The 24,552-nt window shown below is 40.7% G+C and overlaps 2 protein-coding genes and 1 pseudogene across 2 annotated transcripts; 1 reads left to right on the plus strand and 2 right to left on the minus strand.

The window, feature by feature from the left end:
• Positions 1–4,696: 4,696 nt before the first annotated feature.
• Positions 4,697–6,276, minus strand: LOC137760646 (filaggrin-2-like). Its single transcript, XM_068537576.1, is given in 2 exon segments — positions 4,697–6,027; positions 6,117–6,276. Coding segments are annotated over 2 exon segments (1,491 nt in total).
• A 63-nt stretch (positions 6,277–6,339) lies between these two features.
• On the minus strand, positions 6,340–13,204 carry LOC137760647 (hornerin-like). Its single transcript, XM_068537577.1, is given in 2 exon segments — positions 6,340–7,344; positions 13,067–13,204. Coding segments are annotated over 2 exon segments (1,143 nt in total).
• On the plus strand, positions 8,696–11,031 carry LOC137762654 (E3 ubiquitin-protein ligase RNF6 pseudogene; annotated as a pseudogene).
• Positions 13,205–24,552: the final 11,348 nt, after the last annotated feature.

Here is a 24,552-nt window from a genome sequence, read left to right on the forward strand (position 1 = left end):
GTATATTAAATGCATTTTCAATTTAAGATATTTTAACCTTCCAGTGGTTTTATTGGGATATAACTTCCATGATAAGTTGAGGAAGATCTGAATATACTTAGGAGCAGAAAACTTTTCTCTTCTTCCCTTCTAGGTTCTTTGGCTAGCCTAATAGTTAAATTGATATAAGACAGATTAACTTGAGAAAAACAAATTTAATTTCATACATATGGGAGTACCATAAAAATATGAGACTCAAAGGCAGTCAGGCAATTGAGGCTTATGTACCATTCTGAGCAAAGGAGAAGGGGTAGGAGTCCTCAAAGGGAGGAAGAAAAATCACAGGAAGTTGAGAAGAGCAAATGTTTGGTAAACAAATGTTTTCCAGGCCATGTAGGTAAGTCTTTCTGATACAAAAAGTTATCTCTGCTAATAGATCTGGTCCTGGTATAGGCCCCCTACCTAAACTCTTTTAGACAGTTAAGGGAGAGGCAAAAACAAACAAACAGACCTCTGAAACAAAACTTTTCCTAAGTCTGCTAGGCCTTGATTGCCTTCAACTCAAAACAATCTACATGCCAATGTGGAATATTTTTTGGTGTTGTATTCTGTACTCCCCTCCCCCCCCACCCCAGGTATATCTCATTAATTTTAACTGTTGTATAGCATTCTAGTATATGGATATGTCACAATTTATTTATCCATTCTTCTGTTGAACTTTTAAGTTATTTGCAACATTTTCTGACTCCTGTGTCATTGCCAGATTGCTTCCTAAATGGTTACCAATGTAGACCTTCATTGCTCCAGTCCTCCCCAATGCTAGATATTGCCAGAATTTAGTTCTTTCTAACCTGATCTCTATGAAATGGTATTTCATTGTATTTTAATTTTATGTTTCCCTAAGCATTGTTTTAAAAATGTCACTTGGCTGTTCGAATTTCTATTTTGGTAAACTTTCTTTTTGTAAGTTTTGCTGTTTTTTCCTAATTTGATATTTATAAGTTCAATGTACAGTCTAACTATTAATTACTTGTTGTTTATAGGCCTTGCAGAAGTTTTATGCTCATCGATGGCTTGTCTTTTTTACTTTTTGAGAATGTCTTTTGATTTATGGACATTTATAACTTAATTGGGTCTGTTCTGGATGTTCCATTGCTTTTTTTTTTTTTAATATTTATTTATTTATTTTGGCTGTGCTGGGTCTTAGTTGCGGCATGCGGGATCTTCATTGCAGCATGCGGATCTTTAGTTGTGGCATATAGACTTCTTAGTTGCTGGCATGCTGACTTCTGAGTTGCGGCATGCATACGGGATCTAGTTCCCCAAACAGGGATTGAACACTGGCCCCCTGCATTGGGAGCGTGGAGTCTTACCCACTGGACCACCAGGGAAGTCCCTCCGTTGCTTTATATGTCTGTTTTTACAACAATTCCCCATTGTCTTAGATAATATAACTTTGTAATATAGTTTGATATCTGTTAAGATGACATTCCTCCTCCTTATTTATCTTATAAATTGTCCTAGCTATTTTTGATTCTTTGATCTTCTATATAAATTTTAGAATTAGTGTATCAAGTTTCACAAAAAGCCGTGTGGAGATTTTAAACAAAATTAACTTCATTGTGGTATAATTTACATATTGAAATACACCATTTTAAGTATACTATTTTATGAGTTTTGATGTAAATATATATATCAATGTAGAATAAGTCCATCACCCTGGACTGTCCCGTTGGGTTCCTCTTTCCAGCTAATTCATAAGTTCATAAGTTCTATTCCCTGCCCTAGACAACCACTGGTCTACTTTCTATGTTTTGTATTTTAAAATTTGTCTTTAACAGTTCCCTATAAATGGAATCATATAACATGTACTTTTAAAATAATTAATTAATTAATTAATTAATTAATTTTTTGGCTGTGTTGGGTCTTTGTTGCTGTGTGCGGACTTTCTCTAGTTGCGGCGAGCGGGGGCTACTCTTCATTGTGGTGCGCGGGCTTCTCATTGCAGTGGCTTCTCTTTGTTGTGGAGCACAGGCTTTAGGCATGAGGGGTGCAGTAGTTGTGGCACACGGGCTCAGTAGTTGTGGTTCACGGGCTCTAGAGCACAGGCTCAGGAGTTGTGCCATACAAGCTTCATTGCTCCACGGCACGTGGGATCTTCCTGGACCAGGGCTCGAACCCATGTCCCCTGTATTGGCAGGTGAATTCTTAACCACTGCACCACCAGGGAAGTCCGTATGTACTTTTTTTGTGTCTGGATTCTTCTGATCAGTATAATGTTTTCGAGGTTCATCCATGTCATGTATATGAGCAGTTCATTCTTTTCTCTTTGCTAAATAGTGTTTCATTGGATGACTATACAATTTGTTTATCTCTTCATCAGTTGTGCACATTTTGGTTGTTTTAAGTTTTGGGTATTATTATTAAAGCTGTCGTGAACATTCATGTAAAAATCTTCATGTGGACATGTATTCATTTCACCTAGGAGTAGAACTGCTGGGTCATATACTCATGTATATTTAACTTTATAAGACATTGCCACACTATTTTTCAAAGTGAATATATCATTTTACTTTCTTCTTTTTTTAAAAAATATCTTTATTGGAGTATAATTGCTTTACAATGTTGTGTTAGTTTCTGCTGTACAACAAAGTGAATCAGCTATATGTATACATATATCTCCATATGGCCTCCCTCTTGAGCCTCCTTCCACCCTCCCTATCCCACCCCTCTGGGTCTAGGTCATCACAAAGCATTATCATTTTACTTTCCACCAGTAATACCAACACTTGGTATTGCCCGTATTTTTAATTTTGGCCATTCTAATGTGTGTGTAGTAGTATCTCATTATGTTTTAATTAGCGTTTCTCTGATGACTAAGCACATTGAGCGTCTTTTCAGGTGCTTATTGGCCATTTGTACATCTTGCTTGGTAAGTGCCCAATTAGATCTTTTGCTCATTTTAAAATTGTTGTCTTGTTTTTGAATTTAAAAAATTATTTACATATTCTGGGTTATCTGTGAAGGACAGGGCCTTGGAAAATAACTATTTAAGTTAGTTTTTAGTCTGACCACCTGTGTGTGAGAGTGAATTGAAGCAGAGATGAGACAAACCTCAGTATTTGATCACCATTATTTATTGTCAGTTTTAATGCAGTCCAGTTATTTGAATCCAAAGACTTGAAACAAATATGCGACAGCCAAACTAAGAAACTATGAAGCAGTGGCTGACAGTGTTTTGTTCCATCGCTGTATAAATGGTATTGTCCTATGAGGCAGGCCAGTGAACTACAGAAGTACTTTAGAGCCATTGTATTTTCACGCTATTGCTCTTATAAATTTTTTTTAACCTGGAGAAAATTCTTAGTAGTAGGGGTCAAGATATTTCTTGCTGAAACCAAGTCAGAGCCCACATTTGGATCTTTTAATCCTGAACTGATTCATCCCTGCCCTTTAAGAAAAAAATGCTCTCACTCACAGGTTAGGGAGAAGCACCTGGTGCCACTTTTTAATGCCTCTTGTTAGTTTACTCATTAAAGATGCAGCTAAGAATAGGGGCTTGGTGGTTTTGATAAGCAAAGACACTATCAATGCTGTGTCTTTGCTTTTAGGGTCTTCTTTTTTCTGCTGTCATCCATTGTGGGGCACACAAAAAATTATGGTCCATGTTACTATAAGAGAAGCTTTGGCTCCAGAACTGGTAATACATTTATAATTTTTGCCTCTTTAGAGATGAAACATTAGTTTTGGCATCATATGATGAGTAAGGAGCTCTCAAAAAGACACCTCAACTAAACCCCAGGCTCCTCAAATGCTTTGCCTTATTCTTCCAAATTTATTCCCACACATTATTTATTCAACTCAGTATTTCCTAACAAAGTAGCCCCCATACCGTACATTCTTTGGAAGGAACCCAATAACAAGGAATTGAGTACAGTTACATGTTTAAAAGGAAAAGACAGAAATGGATACATCCAGTGTTAGAAAGAAGTTTCATAATGAATTGCTTGTATATAAGTTTCATATTTCTTAAACTACTACTTGAGTTAATTTCACTTCTATTTATTATTCATTCCTTGAATTAGCACCTCTGCTCTTGGACATATTCAGAGAGTGGAGTGCTGCTATGGAAATTGTGGGAACTTGAGTTTGTATCTCCCCCTTCATAGCTACCTCCTTCTCTCTGGTAATAATAGCCACCTTGTCTATTATCCTCCTTGCAAATTAACAAAGTATTGGTAGTGTTGGATCTAGACTGTCCATAGGAGGGTGCAAACTGTCTAAAGCCACAACTTGAGGAGCTTTCATCTTGTCTATAACTGCTTCCTGGTTGCCCTTCATTACAATTTGAATGGCTACAGCCAGATTCCCTTTGACCCTGGCTCCGTCCTTGGCTTTGTTGCCTACATGTTCTTGATTGTCCATGAATACTCTCATATCCATTCGACTTGCTACTTGATGGGCTACAACTCCTACTTCTTTCTTTCTGGCTGTACCCTGACCATTCCTGGCTATTTCTTCTTGACTGATTGGGGGTTGAGCCTGTTTGGGGTCTGCTATACCCTTCATGAGTTCCATTTGGACTTGACCTACATCTCCCTTGTAATTCATGTTACTCATAGCTAGAACACTGACCAAACCCAGAACCACCTTGTTCAGAGCAAGATGAGTGACACGAGCCGGACCCATATTGTCCAGAGCTAGAACACTGACCAGATCAAGAATCATATTGTCCAAAGCTAGATGAATGACATGAGCCAGGCCCATATTGTTCAGAACTGGGACACTGACCAAAGCCAGATCCATGTTGACTCTGGGTAGAACACTGACCCATGGAAGATTTGTATTGGCCATAGCTAGAAGACTGACTCCATCCAGACCCAAACTGGCCATGGCTAGAGGACTGACTTGAGCCAGAGTCACATTGGACATGGCCAGAAGACTGTCCTGATCCAGACCTCTGTGGATTATAGCTAGAAGATTGACCTAATCCAGACCCACAATAGCCATAGCTAGAAGACTGGCATGATCCAGATGTATGTTGACCACAGCTTGATTATTGTCCTGAAGCAGAACCATGTTGTCTATAGTCAGAGGATTGACCATATCTAGATTCACACTATCCAGAGCTTAATGATTGACCTAAGCTAGATCCATGCTCAAAGGCAGAAGGTTCTCCTGAGCTAGACCCATGTTGCCCAAAGCTAGACTGACCTGATCTGGGCCCATAACAGTCATACCTAGAGGACTGACTAGAGCCAAACCTATGTTGGCTGTAGCTAGAAGATTGGCTTGCTCCAGACCTAGGTTGGCCATAGCTAGAAGACACATCTGAGCTAGACTTATATTGACCATAGCTTGAAGACTGTCTTGAACTAGATCCATGCTGGCCACAACTAGAAGACTGACCTGAGCCAGACCTGTGTTGGCCATAGCTAGATTGGCCTGATCCAGACCATTTTTGTCCAAAGCTGGAGGACTGACCTGAAGCAGAACCATGTTTTCCATGCCTAGAAGATTGACCATATTCAGATTGGTATTGTCCATAGCTTGATGACTGACCTAAGCCAGATCCATGCTGACCAAAGCCAAATGACTCTCTTGAGCTAGAACCATGCTGACCAAAGCTAGAAGACTGCCCTGAGCCAGATCCATGTCGGCTGTGGCCAGAAGACTGACTTGAGCCACATTGACTTGAGCCACGTTGACCATAGCTGGAAGACTGACCTAAGTTAGATCCATGTTGGCCACAGCTTGGTGACTGTCCTGAAGTAGAACCATGTTGTTCATAGCTAGAGGGTTGACCTAAGCCAGATCCATGCTGACCAAAGCCAAATGACTCTCTTGAGCTACAACCATGCTGACCAAAGGTAGAAGACTGACCTGAGCCAGATATATGTCGGCTGTGGCCAGAAGACTGACTTGAGCCAGAACTGTGTCGGCTGTGGCTAGAAGACTGATTTGAGCCACGTTGACTTGAGCCACATTGACCATAGCTGGAAGACTGACCTAAGTTAGATCTGTGGTGACCACAGCTTGGTGATTGTCCTGAAGTAGAACCATGTTGTTCATAGCTGGAGGATTGACCTAAGCTAGATATGTGCTGATTGAAGCCAGAAGACTCTCCTGAGCCAGACCCATGTTGTCTAAAGCCAGAAGACTGGCCTGATCCAGTCCTATGTTGGCCATAGCTAGAAGTCTGACTTGATCTAGTCCTGTGTTGGCCATGATTAAGAGATTGGCTTGATCCGGAACTGTGTTGGCCACAGCTAGATGACTGACCTGAGCCAGATCCATGTTGGCTACAGCTTGGTGACTGTCTTGAAGTAGAACTATGCTGTTCATAGCTAGAGGATTGACCTATGCCAGATCCATGCTGCCAGAAGACTGACCTGAGCCAGATCTATGTTGTCTGTAGCCAGAGGATTGACCTGATCCAGACCCACATTGGATAGAGCTAGAATTCCATCCTGAGCCTGACCTGTGTTGGCCATAACTGGATACCTCACTCGAACTAGAAGTAGAACAGTATCCTTGTTCTTCACAGTTTCCTGATTGATATCCTTCATTTGATTCATGCCATCTCTGTTGAGAGGGCTGGCCTGAGCCACAGCCATAACCATAACCAGTGGGCTCATTTGAATTTGACCGGTGGTCTTGTCCTCCACAGCTCCCTGAGATGACTCCACGATGCTGCTTACTAAGTGACTGGCATGATTTTTTCTTATGTTGTCTCTTCACTAAAGATTCATTTGAGTCAGACCAGTGTTGGTCAGAACTGGAAGACTGATCCTCTGAGTGGCACACATGCCCTTGTTCTCCATAAGTACCTGACTGATTTGCTGAGTTTGATCTTGTGCTACAGTTCCTTGATTGAATATAACCAACTTCTTCACTCCTAGACCTTTTGTGCTGATGAGAACCATGCTTATTTTTCTTACTATCCTTGAAGTAGCCTGAACTTGACTCTCTCTTTCTCTCCCCAGAGCTTTGCCTGTGCCCAGCACTAGACAAGCCTCCTTGATGCCCAGTTCTTCTGGAGCTGGACCCAGACCTGTGTTTAATGCTGCCCCTGGAGCCTCTGGAGTAAGAATCATGTTTTCCTTCACTCCAACTTGAATGACTAGAAGACAATTCTTGCCCTGCATCCTCCTTTTCTGTTTCACTCTGTTCCTCTTGGTGCTGGTGACTGTGATCTTTTTGCTTTGACCCTGAAGCTTGGCAGTAGTCTTTGCCGACGATTTTATTACAAGCCTGAGCCACCCTGAATATCATCAGAGGGTACTCAGTAAATTCGATCTTCTTGTTATGGTCTCAATCGAGATTTTGCATGATGGTATCTACAGTGTCTGGATCATCTGGATTCTGTATAGGAACAAGGTACAAAAGGAGGCTCTGTGAGTATGCAGCACACACTGAGCTAACCAATCGAAGGAAGGCTGTAGAAATATGAATGTTTAGCTTACTTAGGTGGAGCTCAGCCTCATAGTCCTTTAGGCTGGACTGCCCTATCCCGAGCAGAAAGAGAAAAAGGAATATACAATGAATAGCTAGAAAAGGGTGCAACTGGAAGATGAAAGGGAACAGGGAATTGATTATTTTTTAAGGAATGGGTCAAATATGTATGATTAGCTAATTTATAAACAATAATTTTGGATAACTGCTTTAATTCTATATGGCTTTTATTTGTCCAGCTTTTAATTAATTAACAATTAACTCAACAACAAACATTTATTGTGCACCTACTATCTGCCTAGCATTGAGTTAGGTTCAGGGATAAAGCAGTGAACAAGTTTGGTTCCTGACAAAATGGAACTTGACGTTTACTGGGCAAGACACACAAACTTAAAAGTTCCATGTATGGTGATTATTTCACGTGAAACATTATACCAGAGGACAACCACTGGGGGTTCAAGGATGGTTAATGAGAGGAAGTGGTGTCTTTTGAATGATGGATTGGAATTAGCCAAATAAAGGGGTAGGGAAAGAGCAGGAGGGGCAAAAGATTGTTGCAGGCAGAGGGAACAGTATGAACAGAGAGCCAGAGGTGAGAGGAAGCATGGTTCATACAAGGAACTGAGAGATTCAGGATTGCTAAATATAGAGTCTCAACAGTCAAGAGATATGGCTAGAAAGATAAATAGGGACCAGATCATGCCTTTTTTTTTTTTTAAAGATTTTAAAAAAAAATTAAATTATTTAATTTATTTATTTTTGGCTGTGTTGGGTCTTCGTTGCTGTGTGTGGCCTTTCTCTAGTTGTGGTGAGCGGGGGGCTACTCTTCCTTGCGATGCACGGGCTTTTCATTGCAGTGTCTTCTCTTGTTGCAGAGCATGGGCTCTAGGTGCGTGGGCTTCAGTAGTTGCAGCACGCGGGTTCAGTAGTTGTGGCTCACGGGGTCTAGAGTGCAGGCTCAGTAGTTGTGGCCCACAGGCTTAGTTGCTCCGCGGCATGTGGGATCTTCCCGGACCAGTGCTCGAACCCGTGTCCCCTGCATTGGCTGGCGGATTCCTAACCACTGCACCACCAGGGAAGCCCCAGATCATACCTTTTAAGTTGTGTTAAGGAACTTGAAATTTAAGAGCTGGGAACTGTTGAAGGATTTTGAGTTGAGTTGTGAAATGATTAGATTTGCATATAATGCTGAGATTGGAAGTGGAAGGTGGCCTGACCCAAAGACTAGCAATAGGCAGTTTCCACTCGTACCGGCGAGCGCCCGGCGGCGGCTGAGCGTCTCCTGTCGCGCAGGGGGCGGCCCGGCCGTAGGGAGAGACGGGTGGGGCCTGCCGTCCCTCCTCCAGAGCCTCCGCTCCGGCTGGACGGTCCCGCTGCAGCAGGCTTCTCTTCAGCAGACGAGCAGAGGGCGCAGCGGCCTCCGGAGGCGCGGATGCGAGCCCCGCCCGCCGCCCCCTCACGGCCTCCGGGGCCGCACGCTTCTCTCCAGATGGGCAGCTGTCAAAAAAAGCACAAACAATGGAAGGATGGATACCATTGCATATATTAAAAGCATGTTGAAAGGCAAATAAGAAAGCCAGGAATCTCAGCATGAATTGGTCTAGATCTAGATCAGATGGTGGTGGTGAAGAAACCTCATCTCAAGACCAGAATCATCATGAAAACGAGAGAAGGTGGCAGCAAGAGCGTCTCCACAGAGAAGAAGCCTATTATCAGTTTATTAATGACCTCAATGACGAAGATTACCGGCTAATGAGAGACCATAATCTTTTAGGCACGCCTGGAGAAATAACATCAGAAGAATTACAGCAACGGTTAGATGGAGTCAAGGAACAGCTAGCATCTCAGCCTGACTTGAGAAATGGGACAAACACCAGAGACTCAGGGGTCCCTCGAGAAAGTTCAAATGAAGATTCTCTGCTGGAATGGCTCAACACCTTTCGTCGCACGGGAAATGCAACTCGAAGTGGACAGAATGGGAACCAGACTTGGAGAGCTGTGAGTCGAACAAACCCACACAGTGGAGAGTTCCGATTTAGTCTGGAAATCCACATTAATCACGAGACTAGAGGATTTGAAATGGATGGCGAAGATTATGTGGGTGTTCCACTTTCAGATGTTAGCCAAGATAGCACTACAGATGGGCCACAGCGATCAAGTAGTCCTGTGGCCAGGCAAACAAGGAGCCAAGCTGCAGGGAATCTCAGTGGTAGTAGTGCCCGCGTTCCGAGAACTAGGCTTGGATCGAGGGGGCGGAATTCAGTAGAAGGATCTTTGTCGGCATTGGGAAGATTAAGAAATGGAATTGGGGGGGCAGTTGGCATCCCTAGAACTAGTGCTCCACGTGCAAATTTCAGCAGTCCGTCAGCTGGTAGTGAACTCAGGCAAAGGGAAGGGCAGCGATTTGGAGCAGCCCATGTTTGGGAAAATGGGGCTAGAACTAACATCACAGTGAGGAATACAAACCAAAGATTAGAGCCAATAAGATTACGGTCTACTTTCAATAGCCGAAGCCGGTCACCAATTCAGAGGCAAAGTGGCACTGTTTATCATGGTTCACAAAGGGAAAGTAGACCTTTTCAGCAAACTAGTAGGTGGTCTGTTAGGAGGAGAGGTATAACTCGTGTCTTTCTAGAGCAAGACCGAGAAGGCAGAGGTACCGCATAAAATCCACTCTCTAACTCAAGGCTTGTGTCAAGAATCACAGTAGAAGAAGGAGAAGAGGCCAGCAGGTCCTCCACTGCTGCACGACGACATCCAACAATCACACTGGACCTTCAAGTGAGAAGGATTCGTCCTGGAGAAAGCAGAGACCGGGACAGTATTGCAAATAGAACTCGATCTAGGATGGGGCTGGCAGAAAACACAGTCACTATCGAAAGCAGTAGTGGGGGCTTTCGGCGCACCATCTCTCGTTTAGAGCGCTCAGGTATGCGAACCTACGTTAGTACCGTAACTGTTCCTCTTCGTAGGATTTCTGAGAATGAGCTCGTTGAACCATCATCAGTGGCTCTTCGATCAATTTTAAGGCAGATCATGACTGGATTTGGAGAACTGAGTTCTCTTATGGAGGCCGAATCTGAGTCAGAGGCTCAGAGAAGTGGTCAGCATTGGCCAGAGACACACTCAGAAGTGAGTCTCCTCGGTGAGACCGTCAGCCAGCACAGGGGAGGGTCCTCCCAAGGCAGGCAGACCCGAGAAGACAGCCCTGACACCCCGCCTCGTGCCCCAAACAGAGGTGGCAGGCAGTCGCGAAATTCAAGTAACTTGGTCGAAACTGGCACCCTACCTATCCTTCGCCTCGCTCACTTCTTCTTGCTTAATGAAGGGGAGGATGATGACCGCATGCGTGGTTTAACCAAAGAGCAGATTGACAATCTTTCCACCCGGAACTATGAGCACAGCAGTATCGATAGCGAACTAGGGAAAATCTGTAGCGTTTGCATCAGTGACTACGTAACGGGAAACAAGCTCAGGCAGTTACCTTGCATGCATGAATTTCACATCCACTGTATCGACCGGTGGCTCTCAGAGAATTGCACGTGTCCTATCTGTCGGCAGCCTGTCTTAGGGTCCAGTACAGCAAACAACGGGTGACGTGCTGGATCCAGTCAAATGTTGCGTCTTAATAGAGCAGAGTATTCAGGCATTCTTTTGTTGAATTATTTGTGATGAGCTAACCAGGATGAAAAATAACAGATGATTATAGTTTGAACTATTTTTTTGTGTGCTTTTTTAACTTGTTAAAAAGAGAAAATTTATAGAAAATTTAAAATGCAAATGTTAAATTATCCTAAAGTACAGAATAGTTAATATTGCTAGAACCAAATAACTTTTAAAATGTTTTTATTTTGGTAATTTTGTCATGCTAAGCACTTTTGTATCTGCACAATTCAGTAGGTTACAAATCAATATTCTTTTTCTGAGAAGTCCAGCAGATTTTGCTTGGACTTTCAGGCTTCGTACCGTGTCCAGGCATTGGTGTCTAAATAAGCCTTTCTTTAACTTTTTATTCTAAGGACAGTATCTTTTCATGAAAGAATATTTGGCTGAATGTTTGCTAAGTGCATTAAAGTTACTTGAAATGTTAAATTTAATATGCAGCATATCACGTGTATATATAGGTATATAATTTTAAGGTTAAAATATTCAGTCTAAAAACTACCAGTTTGGTTCTTATTTTAAACTGTTGGGCTATTACTGCATATGGCACAATGTTTAATACTTACAGGATCCTCTCTGGGAGGAAGTAGATTAAGATATTTAAAAATAGACATAATTTATGAAGCGTCTCTGACAATCTGACTTATTAGACAGCAAGCAATATATAACACTGAGCAAGTATTTCTTTTTTCAGAAATGAAACATGGAAATTTTAGAACATAGAGGTTATTTAACTTGAGTTCTGCCTATTTGTGACCTTTTTGAAAGTGCAAACAATTTTTTGGATTATATTAAGTAAGATATACAATATGCATGGTTTCTCAAATTTAGTTTAAAATCTAAAAACAAGGGTCTATAAAGAATCAAATGCATAGATAATATGTTAAGTTCAATTGGAGACCAAAAAACTCCAAATGAAACAATAACAACAACAGCAAAAAAAGTTAAGAGAATGTAGACTTTAAAACACAAAGTATGCATTGAAGATCTATTTCTACCAATAAATATTAAAATGTGTCAACTATTCTTCTCTATTGGTCCACCGTGGTTTATTCACTGAAAGAAGTAGTTATTTTGCACTAACTCGATGCCAGGCAGTGTTACAGGTGTTGAGGATTCAGTAGAGGACAAAGTCCCTGTCTTCATGGGAAAGACATATTTGCTCTTAGAAAATTGGAAATCGATCAATAAAATGAGTTATTGTTCTGAAAAAAAAAAAACAACAAAGACTAGCAATAGTGATGGAGAGAAATGGGCTGTTTTGAGAGACTGTTGGTGAATTCGATGGAAGTTGGAGGGTGGAGGATCCTGCTGAGAGAGGAAATCAAGAATGGCACCAGATTATGCCTCGGTCGAAGAGGAGGAGGGTTGTTTAAAGGGGAAGATGATGAGTTTCGCATCTGACACTGAATTTAAGGCATCCATAGAAACCCAAATAGAACTATTCAGTAGGCAGCTTGATTTAATGAATTGAAGATCAAGAGCTAGATCTAAGCTTATGAATATTTATTTCCTGAGCTAACATTTTAGGATGGTAGTTACTCTATTTTATGATTTAGGAGTAAGATGCTAATTTCCTGAACTCAGAGGCCTTATAGTGCCAGAATCTCAGTAATGGACAGTGGTCAGGATGTTCTGGGTTGAAGAAAGGCATAGGGAAGAAGATGCATTTCATCTATTTTGCAGTTTTTCTGAGAACCAGCTCATTTTCTTTCCAGAAGAATTACTCACATAGGACATTATTTAATCTGTGGATTTTCCCCTGTTGTTTAGTAGAATCACTTCCCTTGGTCATGTTATGGAAACATTATGGGTCAACTTTTGACTTTATTTCAACCCTTTTTTTAAACACTGTTCTCTACAACAAAGTAGGGAAAGTTCTCCAGGAATTTGACATATGTGACAAAAAGGTAGAAAGGGGTGACGAAAAGAATTGCAGTTGTCTTCAGTCCAAACATAGAGTTCTTACCTTCAGAATTTGATCAAACTCATTTTCCAAAAGTTCTTTCAGTTCTGCCTTGTTCAACATGTCACACTCCCCATCCTGGACGGCATATTGGTAGAAAAGATTGATAATAGTGACAGTGCTTTGTAGGAGTTTAGGCATCTTTTTGTAAATTCAGTTAACCTAGAGGGGAAAAAAGGACAGAGACCACCTATTATTATTCTTTTTTATTGCTTAGATAGTTTGAGTCATTTGTAATAATTGTTCAGCATTAATTAGCCATGATTAATTTCATTCTGTTGTAATCAAGAACGAATCCAGACTTGAATGACTTGTTCAAGCCATGTAGCAAGAAAGTGATGTAATTTGGAACAGAATCTATTGATGTATCTCTTCTTTCCATTCCTGAATGAATGGAGCAACAATGACTTTCTGTTTTGGGCTCCCTGCCTCTACCAGGGATAATTTTCATAGCTTTGTTTGGGAGCTGTAGGAATCCTGAGTGCGCCAATCCATCCACTTCCTCAGTTTCGCTCTAGGTCCCAACCCTCAAACTAGGGAGGGACAGGTCCATCCACTTGCATGCCTGACTCCAGCTGGGGGGCACCAGGGCTCACCTGGATGCTCAAGACTGTAGGCCAGAGAAAGTAGACAAAGTGGGCAAAGCCAGCCACAGGCCTATGTGATATGGAGCCAGGGGCAGCTTCTGTTTTCATTCTTTAAGCAGTGACTGACCCTCAGGCTTTACTGATTACACATCAAAGAGAAAAGGCTCAGAGTAAAGGAGGCAACCTGCCTGATGGATAATTTGAGCCTTGTGATCTTTAAGGAGATGACCTCAAAGAAAGGAGGTATTACCATCCCAGTTATCTCTTCATTTTCCTTCTCAATAAAGCTAAACTTATACCAAAGTTCCCCAAAGTATGTATATTACAAAGGAGCCTGGTGCCCAGAGCCTCTTTGCCTTAGAGCACATCTTGGATTCTCATAATTTATAGCCCTAAGTACTCCTGTTCACTTACCTGGTTCAGCAGAGGAACAAGTAGGATGGAGATTGAAGCAGCTTACAGGGTGCTGCTAGTTGGGGATAGTAGCCTTTTTATAGAAGGAATAGTAGTCCATCTTAGGGAGGAGCTGCTCTCTTTAAGATGTCCTAATTCACTTCCAAACAAGCCCAGATCCACCTACATTTCCACCTCCCAGGTGTTTACCTTCTCACTTCCTTACCTGTTCACCTGAGATTGTGTTAGCAGTTCCCAAATCTGGGCTAGTATCAACCCCACCTGCCAGAGTCTCTGGACACTGCAATGGAAGACCTCTGTGCTGTTCAACAAGGTGTCTAGCATAATGCATTGATAACAAATTATATGGATTTTAATTGAAGTTGAATGGAGTGTGTGCAGGGACATCAGGGACCAGATGTCAATAAATCATGGAATCTGATGTTTAGAAGGAGCCGTGAAGATCATCTAGTCAAACTCTCTTTTTTAAACTTAATTTTCTTATACAGGATTCCAGCCAAGGTGTCATCCATGATATTATTACCTCTTGGAATGGATAATGGCTGCAGAGCCCTCTTGTTTCTTTACCTAAGTCTGTTTATGAGACTTTAGTGACCATTCATCAATGTTACTTTCACTCAACCACTATCTAACATTGGGAAGAAATCCACGCTCTTTAGCATGGTATCCAAGGTTCCTCATGATCTGTGCTGTGGCCTCTCTACAGCCATATCTCCTCACTCCCTATCCTTCTTTGTGCTCCACCAGTAATTAACTTCATAAACCTTCCTGAATATACCATACTGTTTTATATATTTTTCTGGAATATCTTTCATCATTATCTGTCTGGCAAACTCCTATTCATTTTTCAAACTCACCTTTCATATTCTGTAGGAAATCTTTCCTGAATTACTTGAGAGAGAGTTATAATTGTGTCCCTTATTCATAATTTTATTTTAATATCAATCACACAGTGTTATAGTCTTTTAAAATTCTCTTACTATGTAATTAATATTTAATATAAAAAATTAGAAAATGTAGATAAATATAGAAAAGTTAATGAAAATACATGTAATCCTACTGCCCAGAAATAGTTACTGTTAATTGTTTGGTGTATATCCTTTACACACACACACACACACACACACACACACACACACACAAACACAAACACGGACACACAAATGTATTTGTCCTTAGAATAGAGAACAGGCCTTATATAATCCCTATGTCACTTGGAGACACAGCACATTGCTTGGCATATAAAGGTCCCCAATAAATGTCTGCCAAATTGAATCGAAATGAAAGAGGAGTAAGGGTCATGACTACAGTGCTCTGCACTGACCACCTCTGTTTTTTCACAGGATTAGGATCTGCCCTTTCTCTTCCTGTGTTCAGCTCAGAGGACATGATTTCTCCTGGATATAAACTGAATCTTACATTAGGAATCGTCCCTGAGGACCTTGCTGTACACTCCATCTGTTGTTGATGTTGAATATGTAGCACAAATCTCACTGAAGCTGGGTGAAGTGACATAGACTTACAACTTGTGCAATATGATCATCAGGGTTTGGGAAGGGGTTGTAGCAACTATTGGGAAATGATAAATTATATGATTCCAAACTTTGCCATTATTAGGCTACCTGTTTTCTTCTAAGTGTTACTCAGAGGGCTGCAGAGTCAGTATCCATTCTGTGGCCACGTTTCCTCTGGATGCCTGTTTTGGGCCTCGTTGTCACGCTTCATCAGAGGTGTGACTGAGACTGTGGGATTGCAGGGGGGGTGGAATTTGCTGAGTGAGGGCTAATTTCCTGCAGGAGCTGGCTTTCACCACAGAGGGAAGAAAGGGTTGTGGGTAAAACATGTTTTTGGGGCCAGTGCTCTCCTACAGGAGGTGTTGGCAAACATTTCTGTAAAGGATCAGGTAGTAAATATTATAGATTTGTAGGCCAGATGGGCTTTGTTGCAACTACTCAACCCTGCTCTTGCAGCATGAAAGCATCCATAAATGATGTATAAACAAATGAGCATGACTGTGTTTTGATAGAACCTGTTGATCCACCTGACCCTTAAATTTCATAATTTCACATGTAACAAGTTTTTTTCAACCCTTAAAAATGTAGAAAGCATTCTTAGCTTAGGGGCCATTTTTAGCAAATTGGTGATGCCCTCGATATGGCCTCTGGGCTGTAATTTGCCACCCCACTGGCCCTCTTCTATATTTGCTTGTCAGGAAGATTCACAGGAGAGGAGAATCTAGAGGGAAGAGAAGGGCTGGGAAGTGTGGGACATCGGAAGCACTAATTCTTGTGAGAGAGAAAAGCGTGCATTGTCTGTGAACGCTGGCGTATGTGAGGTGGTAGGAAAGGGAACAAGCGACCATGAAAGGGAGGTAAATTTTGACTTGATGTAACGAAGAAACTTTTAACATCTCTGTTGGCTGAAAATGCAATGAGGTCTTTGCAAAGTAATTGTATTTATTGTCAGGGGTATTAAAGGAACTTTCATGTATCATGTAAGCAGTTTTAATCCTTTCAGTGCTTTATTTTCTGATTATCCTGCAAAATCAACAATCAGAGTTTGATGAGCTTTATTTTTCGGTTTGTGTCATGAAAACAACAGGCATGTTGAAATGTGCCTTTTGGCCTCTTGTCTCCCTTTTGAGAATTACTAATGTAAGAGTCAGACTAGATTATCACAGAAGTCTTTTCCCAAACTGAGATTCATGATTTTACCAGAGTACGTGCTCCACATTAACAGAGTGGGCATGAAGTCTGCACCCCCCGCCTTCCGCCATTAGTTTAGTTAGTGGTTTATCCCCTTGAAGATGACAGGGTTCAGGAGAAGAGATTTCTTAAGGTATGTGACATGTTCTAGGTTTTTCAGTGCCTTATGTGTTGGCAGAAGAAAGGAAATTACGTTCCCCTTTATGCCAAGCACAGTGCTCTGTGCCCTTCTGTACATCATTCTATTAATCCTCACAACAACCATATGATGTAGGAATTATTGCCTCTATTTTGCAGATGAAAAACTGAGGCTCAGAGAAAATACAAAACTTGTTTCAAGTCAGTTATTAAGTGGAGAAAAAGATTCAAACTCAAATCTGTTTCTTCCTAAGAATAGCCAGGGAATGGGGGACTATTCCTGTTTTGGAAGGGTTTGGGGGACAATTCTTAAGGAATCTAATTTTGACTTAAAAAAACCAACCAACAAACAAATAAGATTGGTGAGGATAAACACTGAAGCTTTCTTCCCACCTCTGTTCAGTCACATTTTCACTCTTGTCTGGAAGGCACTGTTCCTATAGCACCATCTGCTGGGTCTTAGGGAAATGCTAGGGAAAGTCTCCCTCTTGTCCTTTCTGTCTTTTACCCTCAACTCCCTGTGCAGTTTCTGAGAGTTGTTTGTACCTTAGTGTCTATGAATGAGGAGATGGTAAAAAGCAGGGACATAACAAGCAGAGAGTGTTGATGGTCATGATTTGGGGGTAAATGGAATCAAAAAGAAGTCAGCTATAATATAAAACTGGCCAAGAGGTGTTTCCCCCCCATTTCTTTCTCCCCAGGTACAGGGGTCATTTTTTCTCTTATCTCAAAAGAATTGAAAATGGATCTGATGTAATTTTATAGCTTAACATATATTATCTGGGAGGTGGGCCAGGCACGTTGATATATCTTTCAGCTCCAGGCCCAGGCCCTGGAATAACTCTGCTTGAGGATTTGCCTTCCTATTCAGTTGTTTCTCTCTCTCTCATCTTAGTATTCTCCCTTTTCTCCTTCAAGTTCTCAAAAACACCCAGATGCTGGGAATCCAGAGCTCATTCTTACTCGTATCCTCTTATTTTTTCTGTCAATATCTTTCACTAGTGTGTTTCCATCTCCTTAACTTGCTGTTTGATTCTCTTATTGGCATGGCCATTTATAGCCTGTATCCCTTTGTTCCTACCTACTTGAGGCTTTCTGCATGCAGACCTGGTCTCTCAAAGTGGGCAGATGGAGAAAGTGTTTGGGAGTGCTCCTTAGGGATCCTCCAGATGTTACAGAGGTGGCATAAAAGACCTGCTAACATGGGAGACAGCAGAGGCGATGTCCTAGCTTTAAGTATGGGAGGGGAAAAAGCGAGACATAGAGACCTTGGTTGTTGGGAGTCAGATCCAGAACCTTTGTCTTTTAGTGTGGAGGGGGTGGGGGAAGGGAACGGGTAGGGGGAGGGGCAGGGGGAGAGGGAGAGGGACAGGGAGGGGAGAGGGAATGTAGCGAATGTAATGAGTGTGAAGCTGATTGGGCCTCAGTTTCCTCTCTGATCTTTTCTCCTCCTACTTTCCCTCTCCTCATAGACTCTGCTGAAGCCATGCTGCTTCCTTGCTATTCTCCAAAACCTTCAGGCACACTCTTTCCTTAGGAATTTTATTTCAAGAACGTCTTCCCTCAGATATCCATTTGGTTTAATCCTTTATCTCCTTCAAGTCTTTGCTGAAATATTAGCATCTCACAAGGCCTCCCTGCCTTTTCTATGTGATACATACATCTAACATGCTAGAGTATTGTTGGCTTATTTATTATGCAGGGTTTTGAGCAGAGGAGAGACATGATCTGACTCACTGCTATGTTGATACTAGACCATAGGGAGATGAGGTAGAATAAGGAAGATCAGTCAGTTGAGAGACGAGGGAATGGAAGTAACCAAGGCTTCTGGCTTGGATGACTGTGTTGTTATCATACACACTGAGAAAAGCAGGGCTTGAGATGAGGGAAGGATGATGACTTGTCATCTAAGTTATCTCCATCATCTGATTCTTTCCACCTCTTCATACCTCAACTTTTTAAAAGAGCAGTGAGCACTCCCTGTCTCTGACTCCCTTATCTTCCATTTACTCGTCAGCCCTTTACAACCTGAGTTTCACGCCCTCTTTCAGGCTTTTTTGAGGGCTCATCTTCCTTGGTTGTGCTTAAATGCTTTTGTTCTGCAAAGCATCCTTAATTCTCTGCCTGTTTGGGTCAGTTTTTACCATTTATATGTAGTAAGATAATGGAGAAGGGAAGAGGCAAGACATAGTGTTTATACTTTTATATTGGCAATTTTTATGCAGTAGATAGTCTGAAACCAAAGACTTGAAAGCTCTGTCTATAAACTCAAGGTATTGCAGTCACAGTAATCTGATGATGCTGTAAGACCTAATACGTCACTTTTGAGTCACATGTAATATCAAACTTGGCAGAAACTTCAAAACTTAAGTGCTCATATTTAACTCTTATTGAACCCTACACAGCAAAAATTTTTGTATTATATTATTACACTTAAACTTATATCACTACCATATAGCTGAGAGGGAGAAGTATACACTATCCTTTAAAGGAAGATTAACAGGAAGTATCATGATTAAAGTAGAATTACATTTTTAAAGAAACCAATAGAGACAGATAACTGTCTTTAAAAAGCAGTTTTTCACTACAAATTCCTGTGCTTTATGTATTTTTCTCATGTCTTTGCTTAGTTTTTTGAGTTAGTTCCTCTCCTGTTGGTGTTTCACTTATGGTAATTGTCCCTTTGCTCATGGATGTATTTATAGAGTGGAGTGTTGCTACAAAAAGTAGTAAAAAACTTGGTTTTCGCTTGCTTCCATTGTTACTTGTTGTCTCAGAACTGCCATCTTGATAAATATCCTCATCCTGGCTGTACCTTCCACTGCCCCATAGCTGAGTATGGCTAGATTCCTTTTTATAACTTCCATTGAACCCTTTGGTTTTGGTACTGAATGTATAGCAATAGTTGCATTCTGCTATTTTTGCGTGGGAGATGGGGCTTTGCTGTCACCATATTTGTAAGAACTGGAGTTGTGATTTTCACTTTGGGGAACTTGATTGTCCTTGTTCATACCATGATTGCCTGGATGTATCACTAGATTGGACATTATTATCCTGCTTTCCATTTGTACTGGACTCAAAATGATTGTAGATGTAACTTGCTTGGGTGGGTATTATTGCACTCCTGTCTTCCAGTATTGTTGAGTTGAATTCTGGTCTTTCATGGCTAGAAGTCATCTGTCCACTAGTAGATGATGATTTTCTGTTTGATTATCCTGACTGAACTTCAGAGTTACTAGAATGTCCATTGTTAGGTGCCTGTTTTCTAGTTGAAGTGAATTATGGACAATAGGGGAAGTAGTTAGAAAATGACTAGATTCTAATTGTCTGAGGTCATTCAGGGGACCTGCTATAAGCAGTTGATGGTCTTACACCTCTGATAGATTCAGACTGATCATTGGTATCAAATTAAGTTTATAACTTATTCTTGAGTATCCAAAATTAAATCCTTGCCTTTCTATCTTACCTGTTGATCTGGACTCTGAATGATCAGAAGCAGATCCTGACTGATCAAGCCTAGGCTTGTTCATACTTTTATTCCCAGATTTCAGTGGACTGGAATCAAAGCTAAATGTTCTGTTCTATTGTTTTCAGACCATCCATAGTCATATTCAGCGCTTCCATAGCTGCCATGTTTGCAATTATAACCCACATCCTTGCCTTTGTCTCTACTAATGACTGTCTGAATATGACTAGACCCAAATTGACCTTGGGTTTGATGTGTCTGGCTTCTGAGTGTGCTATCTCTTGCCTGATTATGACTATGACTTTTTCCTGGAAAGAATTTGTTGTATAGGGCTTCCCTGGTGGCGCAGTGGTTGAGAATCTGCCTGCCAATGCAGGGCACACGGGTTCGAGCCCTGGTCTGGGAAGATTCCACATGCCGCGGAGCAACTGGGCCCGTGAGCCACAACTACTGAGCCTGCGCGTCTGGAGCCTGTGCTCCGCAACAAGAGAGGCCGCGTTAATGAGAGGCCCGCGCACCGCGATGAAGAGCGGCCCCCACTTGCCGCAACTAGAGAAAGCCCCCACACAGAAACGAACACCCAACACAGCCAAAAATAAATAAATAAATAAATTAATTAAAAAAAAAACACTAACTATAAAAAAAAAAAAGAGAGAACATACAGATGTAAAAATAAAAATAATTGTTATTATCATAAGATGTTTATGGAGAAATTGTAAAAACATTTAACAACAACAACAAAAAAAAAGAATTTGTTGTATACATTATTCTTTTTTTTTTTTTTTAACATCTTTATTGGAGTATAATTGCTTTACAATGGTGTGTTAGTTTCTGCTTTATAACAAAGTGAATCAGTTATACATATACATATGTTCCCATATCTCTTCCCTCTTGCATTTCCCTCCCTCCCGCCCTCCCTATCCCACACCTCTAGGTGGTCACAAAGCACAGAGCTGATCTCCCTGTGCTATGCGGTTGCTTCCCACTAGCTATCTATTTTACATTTGGTAGTGTATGTATGTCCATGCCACTCTCTCTCTTTGTCACATCTTACCCTTCCCCCTCCCCATATCCTCAAGTCCATTCTCTAGTAGGCCTGTGTCTTTATTCCCGTCTTGCCACTAGGTTCTTCATGACCTTTTTTTTTTTTTCCTTAGATTCCATATATATGTGTTAGCATACTGTATTTGTTTTTCTCTTTCTGACTTACTTCACTCTGTATGACACACTCTAACTCCATCCACCTCACTACAAATAACTCCATTTCGTTTCTTTTTATGGCTGAGTAATATTCCATTGTATATATGTGCCACATCTTCTTTATCCATTCATCCGATGATGGACACTTAGGTTGCTTCCATGTCCTGGCTATTGCAAATAGAGCTGCAATGAACATTTTGGTACATGACTCTTTTTGAATTATGGTTTTCTCAGGGTATATGCCCAGTAGTGGGATTGCTGGGTCGTATGGTAGCTCTATTTTTAGTTTTTTAAGGAACCTCCATACTGTTCTCCATAGTGGCTGTATCAATTTACATTCCCACCAACAGTGCAAGAGTGTTCCCTTTTCTCCACACCCTCTCCAGCATTTATTGTTTCTAGATTTTTTGATGATGGCCATTCTGACTGGTGTGAGATGATATCTCATGGTAGTTTTGATTTGCATGTCTCTAATGATTAATGATGTTGAGCATTCTTTCATGTGTTTGTTGGCAATCTGTATATCTTCTTTGGAGAAATGTCTATTTAGGTCTTCTGCCCATTTTTGGATTGGGTTGTTTGTTTTTTTGTTATTGAGCTGCATGAGCTGCTTGTAATCCTTTGTCAGTTGCTTCATTTGCAAATATTTTCTCCCATTTTCAGGGTTGTCTTTTTGTCTTGTTTATGGTTTCCTTTGCTGTGCAAAAGCTTTTAAGTTTCATTAGGTCCCATTTGTTTATTTTTGTTTTTATTTCCATTTCTCTAGGAGTTGGGTCAAAAAGGATCTTGCTGTGATTAATGTCATAGAGTGTTCTGCCTATGTTTTCCTCTAAGAGTTTGATAGTGTCTGGCCTTACATTTAGGTCTTTAATCCATTTTGAGTTTATTTTTGTGTATGGTGTTAGGGAGTGTTCTAATTTCATTCTTTTACATGTACCTGTCCAGTTTTCCGAGCACCACTTATTGAAGAGGCTGTCTTTTCTCCACTGTATATGCTTGCCTCCTTTATCAAAGATAAGGTGACCATATGTGCGTGGGTTTATCTCTGGGCTTTCTATCCTGTTCCATCGATCTATGTTTCTGTTTTTGTGCCAGTACCAAACTGTCTTGATTACTGAAGCTTTGTAATATAGTCTGAAGTCAGGGAGCCTGATTCCTCCAGCTCCATTTTTCGTTCTCAAGATTGCTTTGGCTATTCAGGGTCTTTTGTGTTTCCATACAAATTGTGAGATTTTTTGTTCTAGTTCTGTGAAAAATGCCAGTGGTAGTTTGATAGGGATTGCATTGAATCTGTAGATTGCTTTGGGTAGTAGAGTCATTTTCACAATGTTGATTCTTCCAATCCAAGAACATGGTATATCTCTCCATCTATTTGTATCATCTTCAATTTCTTTCATCAGTGTCTTATACTTTTCTGCATACAGGTCTTTTGTCTCCTTAGGTAGGTTTATTCCTAGATATTTTATTCTTTTTGTTGCAATGGTGAACAGGAGTGTTTTCTTAATTTCACTTTCAGATTTTTCATCATTATTGTATAGGAATGCAAGAGATTTCTGTGCATTAATTTTGTATCCTGCTACTTTACCAAATTCATTGATTAGCTCTAGTAGTTTTCTGGTAGCATCTTTAGGATTCTCTATGTATAGTATCATGTCATCTGCAAACAGTGACAGCTTTACTTCTTCTTTTCCAATTTGGATTCCTTTTATTTCTTTTTCTTCTCTGATTGCTGTGGCTAACACTTCCAAAACTATGTTGAATAATAGTGGTGAGAGTGGGCAACCTTGTCTTGTTCCTGATCTTAGTGGAAATGGTTTCAGTTTTTCACCATTAAGGACGATGTTGGCTGTGGGTTTGTCATATATGGCCTTTATTATGTTGAGGAAAGTTCCCTCTATGCCTACTTTCTGCAGGGCTTTTATCATAAATGGGTGTTGAATTTTGTCGAAAGCTTTCTCTGCATCTATTGAGATGATCATATGGTTTTTCTCCTTCAATTTGTTAATATGGTGTATCACGTTGATTGATTTGCATATATTGAAGAATCCTTGCATTCCTGGAATAAACCCCACTTGATCATGGTGTATGATCCTTTTAATGTGCTGTTGGATTCTGTTTGCTAGTATTTTGTTGAGGATTTTTGCATCTATGTTCATCAGTGATAATGGCCTGTAGTTTTCTTTCTTTGTGACATCTTTGTCTGGTTTTGGTATCAGGGTGATGGTGGCCTTGTAGAATGAGTTGGGGAGTGTTCCTCCCTCTGCAATATTTTGAAAGAATTTGAGAAGGATAGGTGTTAGCTCTTCTCTAAATGTTTGATAGAATTCGCCTGTGAAGCCATCTGGTCCTGGACTTTTGTTTGTTGGAAGATTTTTAATCACATTTTCAATTTCATTACTTTTGATTGGTCTGTTCATATTTTCTATTTCTTCCTGGTTCAGTCTCGGCAGGTTGTGCATTTCTAAGAATCTGTCCATTTCTTCCAGGTTGTCCATTTTATTGGCATAGAGTTGCTTGTAGTAATCTCTCATGATCATTTGTATTTCTGCAGTGTCAGTGGTTACTTCTCCTTTTTCATTTCTAATTCTATTGATTTGAGTCTTCTCCCTTTTTTTCTTGATGAGTCTGGCTAATGGTTTATCCATTTTGTTTATCTTCTCAAAGAACCAGCTTTTAGTTTTATTGATCTTTGCTATTGTTTCCTTCATTTCTTTTTCATTTATTTCTGATCTTATCTTTATGATTTCTTTCCTTCTGCTATCTTTTGGGGTTTTTTGTTCTTCTTTCTCTAATTGCTTTAGGTGCAAGGTTAGGTTGTTTATTCGAGATGTTTCCTGTTTCTTGATGTAAGCTTGTGTTGCTATAAACTTCCCTCTTAGAACTGCTTTTGCTGCGTCCCATAGGTTTTGGGTCGTCGTGTCTCCATTGTCATTTGTTTCTAGGTATTTTTTGATTTCCCCTTTGATTTCTTCAGTGATC

Source organism: Eschrichtius robustus, chromosome 3, assembly GCF_028021215.1.
Source record: "Eschrichtius robustus isolate mEscRob2 chromosome 3, mEscRob2.pri, whole genome shotgun sequence".
In the NCBI taxonomy this organism is placed as follows: Eukaryota; Metazoa; Chordata; class Mammalia; order Artiodactyla; family Eschrichtiidae; genus Eschrichtius; species Eschrichtius robustus.